Raw genomic sequence first — 14,861 nt, 5'->3', positions numbered from 1 at the left:
AAGTATCAATTAAGCTATAGTTTTATATGCAGCACTGATTGTTTTTCAGTCCTCTGTATTATAGATTGTCTGTAAAAGAAGTCCATGGTATCTTTTGATACATATTACTTATTACTCGGGGATATTTTTTATATGTTGGAAAGATATCACAATTTTTGGAGTATATTTTAGTAATACACAGATTTGTACAGTCATTTACTTTTTTAAATCACTATTTAATATTAAATGTTTTATTGGCCATTTTCAGGTTGACAATGTAGAGTTATACTGGGCTATGTTTCAGTTTAAAAGTGAATGATAAAATAAATATCCAGCAGACATCCAATCCACCTGAAAAATAAAACTGCCATTTCTCTTTTGAGTGAACATTGACATTGTCAGACATTGTTTTTATTTAATGTTTTTATACTTAAGTTTATTACTTTGTTTTACATTTTAAAATATTTTATTTGTATAAATCTCAGTTTTTACTGTTTTATTGTCCAAATGACACGACTTGAAGAGACCCTACTTGAATTAAATTGCCTTTTTTATGATTTATTTTTTCATCAACTTTACATTCCATGGCTTAGCTCTATATTCCAAATCAAATGGAATTTGAAAAAGTTCTGAACCCTCTTGATTTCTATCAGAACCATTTGTAAAATCTAAACCAGCACACGTTTTCAATAGACACAACTAGCATATACACTTCTGATAATGCTTATAAATGCATGGCATTTTTTGCACTGTTTAATTTTGCCATGCACTTTTCCAGGCTGTTTCCTATTACTTACTTGACGTGACTTTCACTGGAATTATAATATTGTTCTTAACCAATAAACCAACCCTTTAGATAACTGCAAGCATTGGTCTGTTTCTTTGTGGAACAACTGCTGACTGACTATTCTGATATACAGCTTCTGCCAACATACTGACTGTAGTGCAGTGCAAATGTACTCCTTTTGGAGACGTTGGTTGTCTTGTTTGACAGCGACGAGATGCCCTGTGTTCTGCAGCCAGTAACCTGCTAACTACGCTATGGGTAACCTAGTGTAACAGCTCGACATTGAACAGGTGGTATGCCGAATTCTGTATGCCTGCCGGAAAATACATCTCCCTCGCCAGAGTGCAAACACACACATTGTAATGACTTCTATGGTTGAGCACTGTCTAAAAACTATATAATCTTCATCAACGATGAGAAATTATCTGACTTCTATGGTTTAGTAATGTTTTAGAGTCATCAATGTTTTATTAGATTTGACTTTTCATCAGCTTTCAACACCATTCATTCAACCCCACCGGTTGGTGGATAAACTCTAACTACTAGCTGGTATTGAGTCTTACTCAACACAACGCAGAGAGTGCAGGTTACTGAATGCATGTCAGGTGAGCTTTCTTCATCTGCAGGTTCACCACAGGGGCGTGTTGTCTCACCACTCCTTGTGTATACCAGTGATTCTGAAACTTTGTCATTCCAAGGACTCCCAGTTTGATATACATTATGCCACGGACCCCGATTTAATTAAAAAATGATAATAATTCTGGTACCCCAATCTACACTGTAAGATCCTCATGATTAATTTGTTAACCAAATGCACCCCGTAAAGGTTCAATCATTTAGCTGGTAAACCCCTGGCACCCCCTACCTAAAGGACCCCTGGTGGTCCACAGACAGCATGTTGAGAACCAGTGCTGTATACAGATGACTGTCGGTGATCGGAGCCAGTTTGATAAGTTTGCAGATGACACAGTTATAGCCAGTCCTCCATAACAATGAATCAAGTAATCTGTAAAATTGTGTTTGCTGCATACAATCATGCACAGACCTTTTCTTTTCAGGTTGGTGAGGTTTACAACTGAACATTCTAATGTTAATTTCACAATGGCTACTGCTACTGGCTATTGGCCTATAGAGTTGTAGAATTAAAGGTTTATATCTTGAGTTTGCAAGAGATGTGCTCATCATTTATCAAGAAGTAACTAGAAAAGAACAGTTCAGAGAAAGTTAGAGTGTGCGGTATGTGGCTGCCCCACGTTGGTCTGTTGTCCAATCAGAGGCTGCTGAGTAATATGAACAGTGATGTAAAGTAACTAAGTACATGTACTCAAGTACTGTACTTTAGTACACTTTTGAGGATTTTTTATTTTACTGGAGTGTTTTCAATTGTCAGTACTTTACTTGTACTCCACTACATCTCAGAGGCAAATATTGTACTTTTTACTCTACTACAATTATTTGAAAACTTTAGAGTTACTTTGTAGATTTGGATTATTCACAAAACATACATTAACCACTTCAGCCGTACACTATATATATTTCTGCCATTTGAAAATAGCCAATCTACAATGCTGCGATGCATTGTGAGCTTGTAGATCTGCTATTTCTTTTTAATACATTTTGAAAACTTCTGAAATGGGACATTCTGCATTATGGGTACTTTCTACTTTTGGTACTTTAAGTACATTTTGAATACATTTTGAATTCTGGACTTTCACTTGTAACAGAGTATTTCTACATTGCAGTATTGATACATTCACTTTAAAGTAAAACATTTGAGTACTTTTTCCACCACTGAATATGCATGATGCATACCAGCTGTGCTTGTCTTTGATGAGTCTTTGATAGTCAGTGTTCTGTACCCCAGCCTGGATAAGGGAGTGAATGTCGGCATACTTATCCTCCAGTGTGAGCGGTTCAAGAACCAATCTTAAGACTCCCTAAACATGTTTGATATTAGACAGTCTACAAGATGTGAAGTGAATGATTGGACTATTGGCAGCAGTCCAAACTGAGTAAGTTCAGTGGTGTAAAGTAACTAAGTACATTTTCTCAAGTGTACTTAAGTAAATTTTTTAGGTATCTTTACTTTACATGAGTATTTCCAGTTTTCAGTACTTTTACTTCTACTCCATTACATCTCAGAGGCAAATATTGTACTTTTACTCCACTACAATTATTTATGTACATTTTGATTATTATTACAAAACCACTTCAGATATATAGGCCTACTTTGGGAATTTGAAAATTTCTGATCTACAAGCTCACAATGTGTCACAAAAGCTTGTAGATCGGCTATTTTAAAAGGATTTTTATACACTTGAAAACTTGTGAAATGGGATCTTCTGCATAATGAGTACTTTTACTTATGGTACCTTAAGTATATTTTGATGCCAATACTTTTATACTTTTAACTCAAGTAAATTTGTAATACCGAACCCACTTGTAACTGACTATTTCTACAATAGGGTATTGATACTTTTACTTAAGTAAAACTATTTGAGTACTTCTTCCACCACTGAGTAAGTTGGACAGCTGACTCGAGCTGAGGCTTGTAGATATGTGTCTGGAACACTGTCTATAACGTGTCTTCGCAGGCGTTGTATTGTTCTATAACCGCTCGTCACCACTGCAAGTTTACTCCATTTGTTGTTTACATCTTGAATTTTACCTTCCTTTCATCTTGTCACCTACTGCTGCTCCCGCATGTTGATGATCACTTGAGATGAAATGATGCTACTCTGTCCATGGTGCTGAAGTGTCAATAACGCCAACCATAGGGTTGTGCGCTGTCCATGGTGCTGAAGTCTCTCCTCAGGCCTCAGCTCCCCCTGGTGGACTAGTTCTTTGTGGCCAGGCCCAGAGAGACCACACAACATATTATTGATGTTTTTTGCACAGGACACCAATACAGCAGATTTTTGGGCGGTGAAACCGCCCCTATATGTGAGGTTTGGATATTTGCACACCAAATCCTGCGCTCTGATTGGCCACCAGTGTACCCCCCTAACCCTGCACCGTGATTGGCCAATCACAGTCTATTCAGGACTGTGATTGGCTAGGGAAACATGACAATTGTGCATAGCCCTATAAATAGGACTATGCACTTAAAAAAAACACATTTATGGTTTTTTTAGGGGTGTTGGTCCACAATATTACTTTTCTTTAAGTGAACTTCCATCACTGTGATGACCACTGTGACCACACCGTCCACTTCACACTGGGTGTGATTTTTTTTGTTCGTTTTCCAGTTCAGGTTAAAAACTTACAGCAGATTGAAAACATGGCAGACTAGTAAGCAACACAGCTGCACCAAACACATTAATAATGAGTGTGTTATAGATTTACATAGGCGTGTCCAGAGCCAAGGGCATGCCACTGTGCAAGCATGATAGACTGACACATCTAAAATCTAACACACCCATTATTCATTTGATTAGCTGCAGCTGTGTTGCTAACATCACTGTGTTGTACACATTAGTGATGGCAGCCTGCCATGTTTTTACCTTGCTGTAGTTTTTCACCTGAAGTGGAAAACAAACTACAAAATCAGCCTAGGGTGTGAGAGTGGAGAGGTCTTGTCAAGTTGTGATGATGGTTACAACTGTTGGAAGGGAGTGCAAGACAAGGCACAAATGTCCAAACACACACTCCTACAACATGATCAATTTTTTATGATTTCAGCTGAACTGTCTAAACATGGTGCTATAACATGGTATAACATGGTGATATTGAAAATGACTTGGGTGGTGCAGGTGTTATGGCCATTATGGGCACAAACAAACCAGCCAGTCATTAAATCCTTATCAATTAACATTACATTACATTACAGTCATTTAGCATAATGTCATTTAGCAGACGCTGTTATCCAAAGCGACTTACAATAAGTGCATTCAACATAGGTAGGCAAGAAAACTACTAATCACCAGAAGTCTTATGTGCATTCTCTTCTAAAACAACCAACTAAGAGTATACCTAGCGCTAAGGTAAAACAAGGTAAAACAACACCTAGGGTGTAGTGTTACACCTAGGGTGACCAGGTCAAACAGTTCATTTGCAGGACAGCAGAACCACTTTTGCAGGTCAGTACACAGTACTGTCTTGCAAAAGTGGTTCTGCTGTTCTGGCCTTATGCAAAAACAATAGAAAACTATGTGTGGACCACCTAGTGTTCTAGCTTCCCTCCTAGTGGTCAATTGTTAGGGTTATAGTGTATCATAATTATCTTATTTGAGGCTATATTAAAGCTAGTATGATGTCTTCCATGCTTTCTAAATGCAACTCCCTTTGACCTATAGAAAGATACAATTTAGTTAACTGTACCAAATATCAGTTGTTGTGCTTGTCAGGAATGTTTTTAGCCGTAAGTAAGCTTTTACTACAAGGAAATGTAGATTTATTTAACACCAACATTTCACAATGCCAAGCATGCATAACCTATTATTTTACATTCACCATAGAACCGAATTACCATGATGTGGAAAAAATTGTGACAAAGTCAGAAATTACATTTTAGATATTAGTATTTAGTATAGCAATTTAGCTTAGTATAGTAGGTGATTATCATTTGACTACATAAGTAAAAGTTAAACCAAATTTGTTGAACTATTAAAGAAATAAAACTAATTTAATTATACAAATATATCATATTACAGTACCACTGATGGGTCTCATTTTGTACCATTTTCTGATACATCTCAAGTGCACAACCAACAAATGTACAGTACTCTCTGTTCTGCAATAAGCTGTCAATAAATATATCCATACTGAGTCTCACCAATGTTACATGTTCATATTTACATGTGATTTATATGTGCTATAATATCACATGGATTTATTGAAAGTTTGTAAGTTTTATATTTGAATCACTTCTTCACTCACATTTCTAAATGGTGTGAATTGAAAGTGACCTCATGCTACCTTGTCAAACATGTATCAGGATAAGATACAATCCTGAGGCGGTGGGATTACAAAACTTCATAGGGCAAAGGCAGACAGACAGCGAGGCAACGCGCAGCAGAGAGGGAGCAGCCGTGCTGCCTTGAGTCTGCCTGAACTAGCTCTGCAGGCTTCGCTTCGCGTCATTCTCATGCCAACTCCTTCAACACGGCCACTTGGTCAAGTGACACAGTGTGCGTGCTTGGGTCAGTGTAAATCCCCCCTAGCATCATATTTACGACACCCATGATAGTTAAATACACTTATCCACAAGTTTCCTAGGGCGTTGTGGGCATCACTTCCTGTCAATTTGATCAGGTATCAGGTATCAAATCGACAGGAGGTGATGCCCACAACGCCCTAGGAAACATGTGGATAGAGAAATACCACAGCATCACACATATACATTGATAGTCATCTAGACATAGGCTACTAATAACCACATCAACAACGCCCACCTAAAACTGCAAGAATGCTTTCTTTCCTCCTCACTCTCTACAGAAATGTTGACTTTTATGAGTGTTTTTCTGTATTAATAGTGTGTTAAAGAAAGCATGCTGTACTGTATAAAGTGCAAGGTTATGATTGTTCACAAACAAGCCAAAACAATTTCACAATTACATCACTTTTTATTTTATTTATTTGTATTCTTTTATTGCTATTGAATTGGCCTTAGTGACATAAATGCATCTACCTTTGTTGGTGGAAAGGAATCAGACACACAAGACCACATTTGTACATTTCCAAGATATTTTATTGTTCGAGAATAACTAAGCGCTCGTACACTGAGGGCTCCAATGCGACAGATGCTTTATTGCATAAAATAAATCTGTGACGTTTTGAACTAAACGCTCTTCCCAGTCTGAAGAAGAGCGTTTATTTATTTTGTCATTAGTTATCCTGACACTATTTTCTGTAGAAGAAAATATAAACTACGCACAGGCTTTCATATTGTTTAACACAAATTGATAAAACGTACGTGTCATTATATGTCCTTTAACCACATTAACCCTGGTGTCCCTATTTTGGGCAAACTTTCAAAATAATGTTAAAAAAAATAATAATAATAACAACAACAATGTTTTAAAAAATAGCAAAAACAGCCGATCTACAAGCTCACAACACTTTCCCAAGATTAATGATGTTTTCTACATACATCACGCCAATATACTGTGTACTGTATAGTATGTACACAATAATCCACCAAGCTCAAAATAATCCAAAATGAAATGCAGAAAGTATTTTCATATTTATTGTTTTTGGTCATCCTTCACTTTTGCCAATGCTATGTGGAACTGTTCTCACTTAATGCACATAATATTATAAAAACACAGGCTGGAAAAAAACAGAATTCAAATGGTCTCTAAAAGTGTTCAACTTCATTCATGAGTGACCTGTGATGAGTTTATCCCGGTGGAATTTCCCTGGTGGGGGCCGATGGGTGTCCCCGTGGGGACGATGGGTGTCCCCATGACACTCTGCCGGACCCGTCTGAAGAGTTGCTCGAGCCGTTTGCAAAGCTCTTTGTTTCCGTGGATGTAAATCAGGGGGTTGATGGCACTGTTCAGAGCAACAAGTCCACGACTTATCTGATGAGCAATGTAGACTCCATTAAACCACTCCTGACACAGAAGTTCTTTTGCCAAAATCCTTGCCTTCAGGTTGAGGTTCTTAAGTACATGATAGGGGCCGTAACACACTGAGAAAAGTACCATCAAAATGAACAGCAGTCTCAGACATTTCTGTTTTTCTACCGTGTCAATTCTTTTTCTTGTGCAGAGAACTACAATCACGTGTCCATAGCAGCCCAGTATGATGAGCGATGGAATGCAGAACCCAGTCAGTGTCCATCCAAGACTGTACATCAGGTACTCTTTGGCATAAAACCAAGAAGTAGTTTCATAACATTTCGCTGTTCGGTTTCCAAATGTTTTAGTGAAGAACATGTCTGGAACAATCTGAACGCACACCAAGACCCAGACTATTACCGTTATAATCACAGAGTGGGTCTGAGTTATCCTTCCCATTACTCTCACAGGATGGACAATAACCAGGTAACGATAAACACTTATACAAGTAAGGAAACCAATGCTGCCATACAAGTTCAAGTTGAAGCAGAATCTTGTTATCTTGCAGAATACGTCTCCAAAGATCCATTTAGAACCCAAAGCATGGTAGACAACCAGAAAAGGGAGTGTGAGCAAATAAAAAATATCTGCTATTCCAAGGTTGAACAGAAAAATGTTGATGAACCGCAGTTTCTTCCAATTGTGTAGCAAGGATTTCAATCCCCAGCCATTTGCAATCAGACCAACGATGAACACAGCAATATAAACACAAGGTAAGAATTGATATGAAAAGTCAAAGCTAACTTTTTGACATGAATTGTTCCTCATTATGTCTCCTGGTGAACAGTAAGTTGATGCTGTTTGCTGCAGAGGCTGTGGTGTTTTGAGTCATGGAAGAAACAGGTGACGTTTTAACACATTTCCTGCTCTTAACAGTCTTCCCATTTCATTAAGCAGGAAATGCTTGACAGTAAAGTAAATGTACCTCAAAACTGTACTTAACCCATTAAAACTGGGGAAGCATCTGTCATTTTAGATTTTAGCGGTGGCTATTCAAAAACGAAGAAGGACACAGTCGTGTCCTTCTTCGTGATTTTAGAAAAATCTTGAAAGTATATAATAATTAGGCATTTATTTGTCAGATGGGGCCTTGGCACGAAAAGGTTGGAGTAATACTGATTTAAAGGCATTTTAGAAGAATCGGCCTCAGGTCTTAATGGGTCAAGTACAGTACTTGAGTAAATGTACTAGGTTACTTTCCACCAGAGGTGGACAAAGTACTCAACCCTAGTACATGAGTAAGAGTACAGATACTCCTGGTCAAATTTACTCCACTACAAGTAAAAGTAGCTCAGTCAAAATGTTACTCAAGTAAAAAAGTAATTGCTTTTAAATATACTTAAGAATTCAAAAGTACATGCTTTTAGAAATACTTAAAGTACAAGTAAAAGTAAAAGTCCTTTGAAGTCCTCGACTACCTCGAGCACTGTCCTGTCTGCAGTGGCAAGTGATTAATGATCTTTGTGACCACATCCTCTGCTCTCATGAGAGCAGAGGATGTGGTCACAAAGAAGATGCTGTTATCTGCATTTTCATATCTACCCACACGCACAACTGTTAACTACACCTTATCAAAACAAGATGACGCCGACATGCACAGCGGCAAACTTCACCCTGTCAAAACAAGATGGCACAGAGACAAGTCGACTCTGCATGCACATGTGCTTGCTTGTAGAACCACTATACAAAGCCTGCGGAAACACCTACAAAAACGAAAATAGAAATGACTGAGGAACCAGAACTAAATACTTTTAGTTACTTTCACAGATGACAGCATATAACATCGGGGTTCCTCATGGGGCAGAGGTGGAAAAAGTACATTAAAAAGTAGTATCAGTATACTTTTTTGACACTTATTGGTCCATGTGATATGAATTTGAAGTTGATGTTAAAATTGACAATTTCTGCATCTTAGTCATACTTTTTTTTAAATCTTTTTTATTCATTGGTCTACTCCCATATGACAAACTGCAAGTACTGTCAAACAGGACTCTCTCTTTTTATCACTGGTTTCTGTTCCATGGACTATCATGCTCCATGGACTATCATGCTTATTTGACAGACAGGTGGTGTTTATTTGCTTATTTATTTTTATATATGAATATAACAATTGTAATTGTAATTGCCGCTGTAATCAACATTTCCAGGCAGATTTCATATTTAATACTAGAAAATGTGCTCCTCGGAGCACAGGTCTCCGCCAGGCGAGGTGGTAAAAGAAAGTACTGTTCCTGATTAATCCTGTCTTACCTATTTATATTACATATTGTGATGTCACGTGAAGCTTGACCAATGTTACGGACACACACACGGACGGACAGAGGGTAAAACATACTCTCCACAATAATATATTCCTTAATGCATGTTCCTTTATGTATCAACTAATATAATTTTCATTCTGTTGTATGTAGATTAGATTTTTGCTTTTGTGTGTGTGTGTGTGTGTGTGTGTGTGTGTGTGTGTGTGTGTGTGTGTGTGTGTGTGTGTGTGTGTGTGTGTGTGTGTGTGTGTGTGTGTGTGTGTGTGTGTGTGTGTGTGTGTGTGTGTGTGTGTGTGTGTGTGTGTGTGTGTGTGTGTGTGTGTGTCAAGGCTGGATCTACCATATTGGCACGTGCGGTGCCCAGGTAGCGGGGTAAATCCCTCCCTCCAGAAATCTCATTTCCATATATTAAATGGAAATGTGATTTCCGGAGGGAGGGGTTTACCAGGCTAGTGCCCAGGAGCCCCTGAGCATTAAAGGGCCCTCCGTGTTAAAAATAAATAAATAATAATAAGTGTTTTTTTTTTGCCAGACCCAGGGGTCGGCCTACATGAGGCTTTGTCGGTCGGTCGGTCGGTCGGTCGGTCTGTCCCTCTTTTCCTACCTGTCCCCTTGATTGGCCAAGCTTCGCGTGACGTAGTGCTCTGATCTTCAGATTTCAACCACTAGGGTCTGGCAGTGCTCCGAGGAGCACTTTTTCTAGTTTCTTTAGCTCTGCTAAAATATCACCCATTCTCTTGATCATGATATGATTATCCAATCGGAAATAAAATCATCATGAAATGGCTTTATTGCTAACGTTTTTGCTAAGTTTAAAGTTTAACTCAGAAACAACAAGGTTCCAGAATTGCTCTGGAGGTTATAGTCTCCGCTCCTCCACGTGGCTGCTTTTTAATGTACCCCAAGTTGGGACAGATCTAGTGGGAAAAAATCGTTTTCCTAGTCGGGGTTTGATTCCCGCCGGGGACACAGGGGGGGGCGTGTCTTCTCCACGTCATCAGCGCCCATACCCTAGGTGGGGTTGGCGAAAGGGCCTACTTTGTGTGGAGTTTGCATGTTCTCCCCATGTCTCCTAGGGTAGTTAATACCCTCACAAAAACATGTAGTAATCCTGGTGGCTATACCGCCTCGCCCATGACAGCCGGGGCGCCTGATGGAGGGGAAGGGAACTGGTTGGAATAACGTGTTCCTTCCACGCGCTACGTCCTTCCGGGGAAACTCCCCCCTGTCAGGTGACAAGAAGGTCAGTTGGCTCTCATGCATTGAAGGAGGCATGAGCTCGGCCCTGGGCTCCCTAGGCTGGTGGGGGAAGTGTAGCGGCCAGGATCACTTAGAAAATTGTGGGATAAAAAAAAATTGATAAAAAAAAGAAACCTTATCTCCATCTCCATATTTTAACTTTGTGTTTTTTTGGTATATTAATTCCCTACTTGATCATACTACGGCATCACACAAAAGCATCAAAAGTAGCAGATCCACAAGCTTGAAATGTGTTGCGAAGCGAGCCGCATAGATCTGCTACTTTTCATATTTTTTTATTTGAATCCTGGAAAATTAACAGTTGTGGATATATGAGATTGTATCGACAGAGATTATATGGAATCTTCATGACAAGACTTGAAGTATTAATTTTACATAATTGCTGACGCTCCATATTTCGTTTTAATCCCCTGGTTCTCAAGCCACCAGGGGTCCAGATGGACTCTTACAGGGTCTATGTAACTCAGAGAGTGTACAAATTTAAATGGAACCAAATTAAACCTTATACGGATCCATTTGGTTCCATTTCTACACTCTCAAGAGTTAAATTAACTTTCTTTGAAGTTCTTCCATCACTATCTCCTAATAGTTGATTTTTCTATCTCCTCTGGTTTTTTGGGCGGTGAAACCGCCCCTATATGTGAGGTTTGGATATTTGCACACCAAATCCTGCGCTGTGATTGGCCACAAATGTACCCCCCTAACCCTGCACCGTGATTGGCCAATCACAGTCTATTCAGGACTGTGATTGGCTAGGGAAACATGACACATGTGCATAGCCCTATAAATAGGACCATAACTTAAAAAAAAAACATAAATGGTTTTTTTTTAAGTTATGGTTTCTTCCATCACTTCTTCCATCACTTCTTCCATCACTTCTTCCATCACTGTGATGACCACTGTGACCACACCGCCCACTTCACACTGGGTGTGATTTTTATTTTATTTTTGCTTTATTATATTTGATACTGTCTGAAAGGTGTTGTGAAAAAAGGAAAATAAGAGACTGTTGAGGGTTGAGTAGTGTACCATTCTGGGAAAGGGGTGGGGGGAGGACTGTTTTGGTATTTTTGTCTTCTTTCTGTTGTGTTTTTGTGTATTGTGTCTTTTCCTTTATTCTTTGTCTTTTTTATTATGTCTTGTTTACAAAAAAAGAAAAAAGAAATGTGATAATGATATGTGTACATTGTGCATTGTCAATAAATAAATCATTATAAAAAGAAAAATTAACACTGAGTTGACTGCACCCTGATGCGCTCGGGTTGGCACAGTGGCAAAGTCCCTGCCCACCACCACAGAGGTTGTGGGTTCGAATCCACAGTGGTGCAACCGGCTTTGTCGAGCGTCTATGCGAACACAATTAGCCCGTGTTCGGGGGAGGGAAGCCGGGCGGGGAGGGTGATGATTGGTCACAGCATGTAATCCTACGGGTTGGGGCGGCACCTGTCAGTGGGGAGTAGGACGAATAAAAAAATCGGTTCATTCAGTATGGGCCATTCGGTACGCCGGTGTGGTTTGGTGCTTTACACCCCTACTAAGAGGTTTTTCCCCTGTGTGGATACGCTGGTGACTTTTCAGGTTACATAACCAACTGAAACTCTTGTCACACTGTTTACAATAGAATGGTTTTTCTCCCGTGTGGACACGCTGGTGACTTATCAGGTGGTTTATCTGACTGAAACTCTTGCCACACTGTTTACAGAGGAAAGGTTTTTCCCCCGTGTGGATACGCTGGTGACCTTTCAGGTTAGCTAAAATACTGAAACTCTGGTCACACTGTTTACAGTGGAAAGGTTTTTCTCCAGTGTGGACACGCTGGTGTGTCTTCAGGTTACTTAACCAACCGAAACACTTGCCACACTGTTTACAGTGGAAAGGTTTTTCTCCAGTGTGGACACTCTGGTGTGACTTCAAGTGAGAATTGCGACTGAAACTCTTGCCACACTGTTTACAGTGGAAAGGTTTTTCTCCCGTGTGGACACGCTGGTGTGTCTTCAGGTTACTTAACAAACTGAAACTCTGGCCACACTGTTTACAGAGGAAAGGTTTTTCTCCAGTGTGGACACGCTGGTGTATCTTCAAGTGAGAATTGCTACTGTCACATTGTTTACAGATGTGAGTTTTCTTTCCTGTGTCAGTCAGACGATGTCTCTTTACTTCAGATTGAGTTAAAGTATTGGTAGACTGTTGACTACTGTAAGGACTTGATTCTTCTGAGTTTCCTTGATGCTGGCTCGGGAACAGTGGGTTCATAGTCAAAGCTGCTGCTATGGATGAGCTGTAATGGTCCAAGAATGTAACTAATGATGTTTGACCTTACGATCCAGGATTGGTTACAGGGCAATTACCAGATTAAAATCTAATGTATGGATCTCTGCTGGAATAGTTCCTCTTGTAGGTGATGAAGTCTTCCTCGATGTCTCTCTCCAGGTGTTTCATTCACACTGTGCAGTCTGGTTTTAAGCTGAGCTGATTCAAAGCTCACGTCATCATTATGTTGACACTATGATGACAGCCATGCCCAAATATAGAGTTCCATGTCATTTACTAAGATAAAGTTTCAGCCCAGTCAAACCTCAATTGTCTTCCAGTATGAAATTAAGTTCTAAAAATAAATGGAAAAGATACACTAGAAACTAGAAGATGTGCTCCTCGGAGCACAGGTCTCCACCAGGTCAGGTTATGATATGAGTGATGTCATCATGTCATCATGTGTCTCGCTAGCCAATCACAGCTGGTGACAGACGGACACACACACACACACACACACACCAGCCTGATCTCCAGAGATTACCGTAACATTGCACGGAACGAGTGCACTTCATTCCGTGGATAGCCGCCTCGGAACTCCCGAATTGCGTGCATATGTACGGCGAGTCCCACGGTGGGCGTAACCAGTCGCAACCCGGAAAAACCCGGAAGCAGAGCAGTCCCCACAAAAAAAATTACGATTCTGTGCCTATCGGTACATAACTCAAACGGCGCTGAGTAGGCACAGGCGAACGTCCCACCGTTCAGGACGGCAACTCGGTCGCCTTAGCTCCCTCGGTGGTCCTTCACGGGGTGACAGTTCGCCTGTGACTGCGCGCCTCCGAAATGGTTTTGTCACAAAGGGAGCGCCGTACATATGCACGCAATTCGGGAGTTCCGAGGCGGCTATCCACGGAATGAAGTGCACTCGTTCCGTGCAATGTTACGGTAATCTCTGGAGATCGGGTTGCACACACACACACACACACACACACACACACACACACACACACACACACACACACACACACACACACACACACACACACACACACACACACACACACACACACACACACACACACACACAAAGTGAAAACATACTCTCCTCCATGCCTTCGGCCTGGCGGAGACAACAAGGGTGTCTTTTGATGTAACCAATCACAGTGTCAGTCAACGGTCCCGTTCCCTCCAAGCTATGGGATCGCTGATTCGCTGGACTGCACTGATCAGACACCAGAGTGCAGCTGAGGGACAGAGAGGGGAGCAAATAATGCTGCAGCACTTTTGTGTACTAACTGCGTTGCTTGTTTCTCACATCCAATGTTTTCAGATACATATTCCAATGTACTGTATAGCCTACGTTTAAAACAAGAAATTCACCGTCTGTCATTTTGAGTTATATAAAGAACGTAGCAGAGTAAGCAGAGAATTGTTTTCTCCCAAATTAAAATCAGGTGCGAGTGGAGGCATTGCAGCTTATGGGAATCAAACAGGTGAATGGAATCAAGATGTATTTATATTCACAAAGGTCTATATCTAATCTATCTATGTCAGTGGTTGCCAAACTGGGGGTCGATGAGCTTAAACAACTTTGTTTTCTCACCCAACAGTTTCTAAAGTTACAATTTAAGGACTTAAGACCTTTTTAATACCAAATTGGAAAATGTGTCAAATATTACCTAAGAAAGAGGCAAACATTGTGAAAATAGCCTATCTATTCTACAGGCTTGTAGGTCAGCTATTTTTTTTTTTTAATTA

General features: G+C 40.0%; 1 protein-coding gene across 1 annotated transcript; it reads right to left on the bottom strand.

The window, feature by feature from the left end:
• Positions 1 to 7,080: 7,080 nt before the first annotated feature.
• On the bottom strand, positions 7,081 to 8,097 carry LOC308078792 (P2Y purinoceptor 1-like; the record flags this gene model as incomplete). The annotated part of the gene is made up of 1 exon (XM_080420143.1): positions 7,081 to 8,097. One exon carries the CDS (start codon positions 8,095 to 8,097, stop codon positions 7,081 to 7,083), a length of 1,017 nt encoding a protein of 338 aa, XP_080276269.1.
• Positions 8,098 to 14,861: the final 6,764 nt, after the last annotated feature.

Source organism: Gymnoscopelus braueri, assembly GCF_963280865.1.
Source record: "Gymnoscopelus braueri genome assembly, chromosome: 22".
In the NCBI taxonomy this organism is placed as follows: domain Eukaryota; kingdom Metazoa; phylum Chordata; class Actinopteri; order Myctophiformes; family Myctophidae; genus Gymnoscopelus; species Gymnoscopelus braueri.
This window is presented reverse-complemented; position numbering and strand designations above follow the sequence as displayed.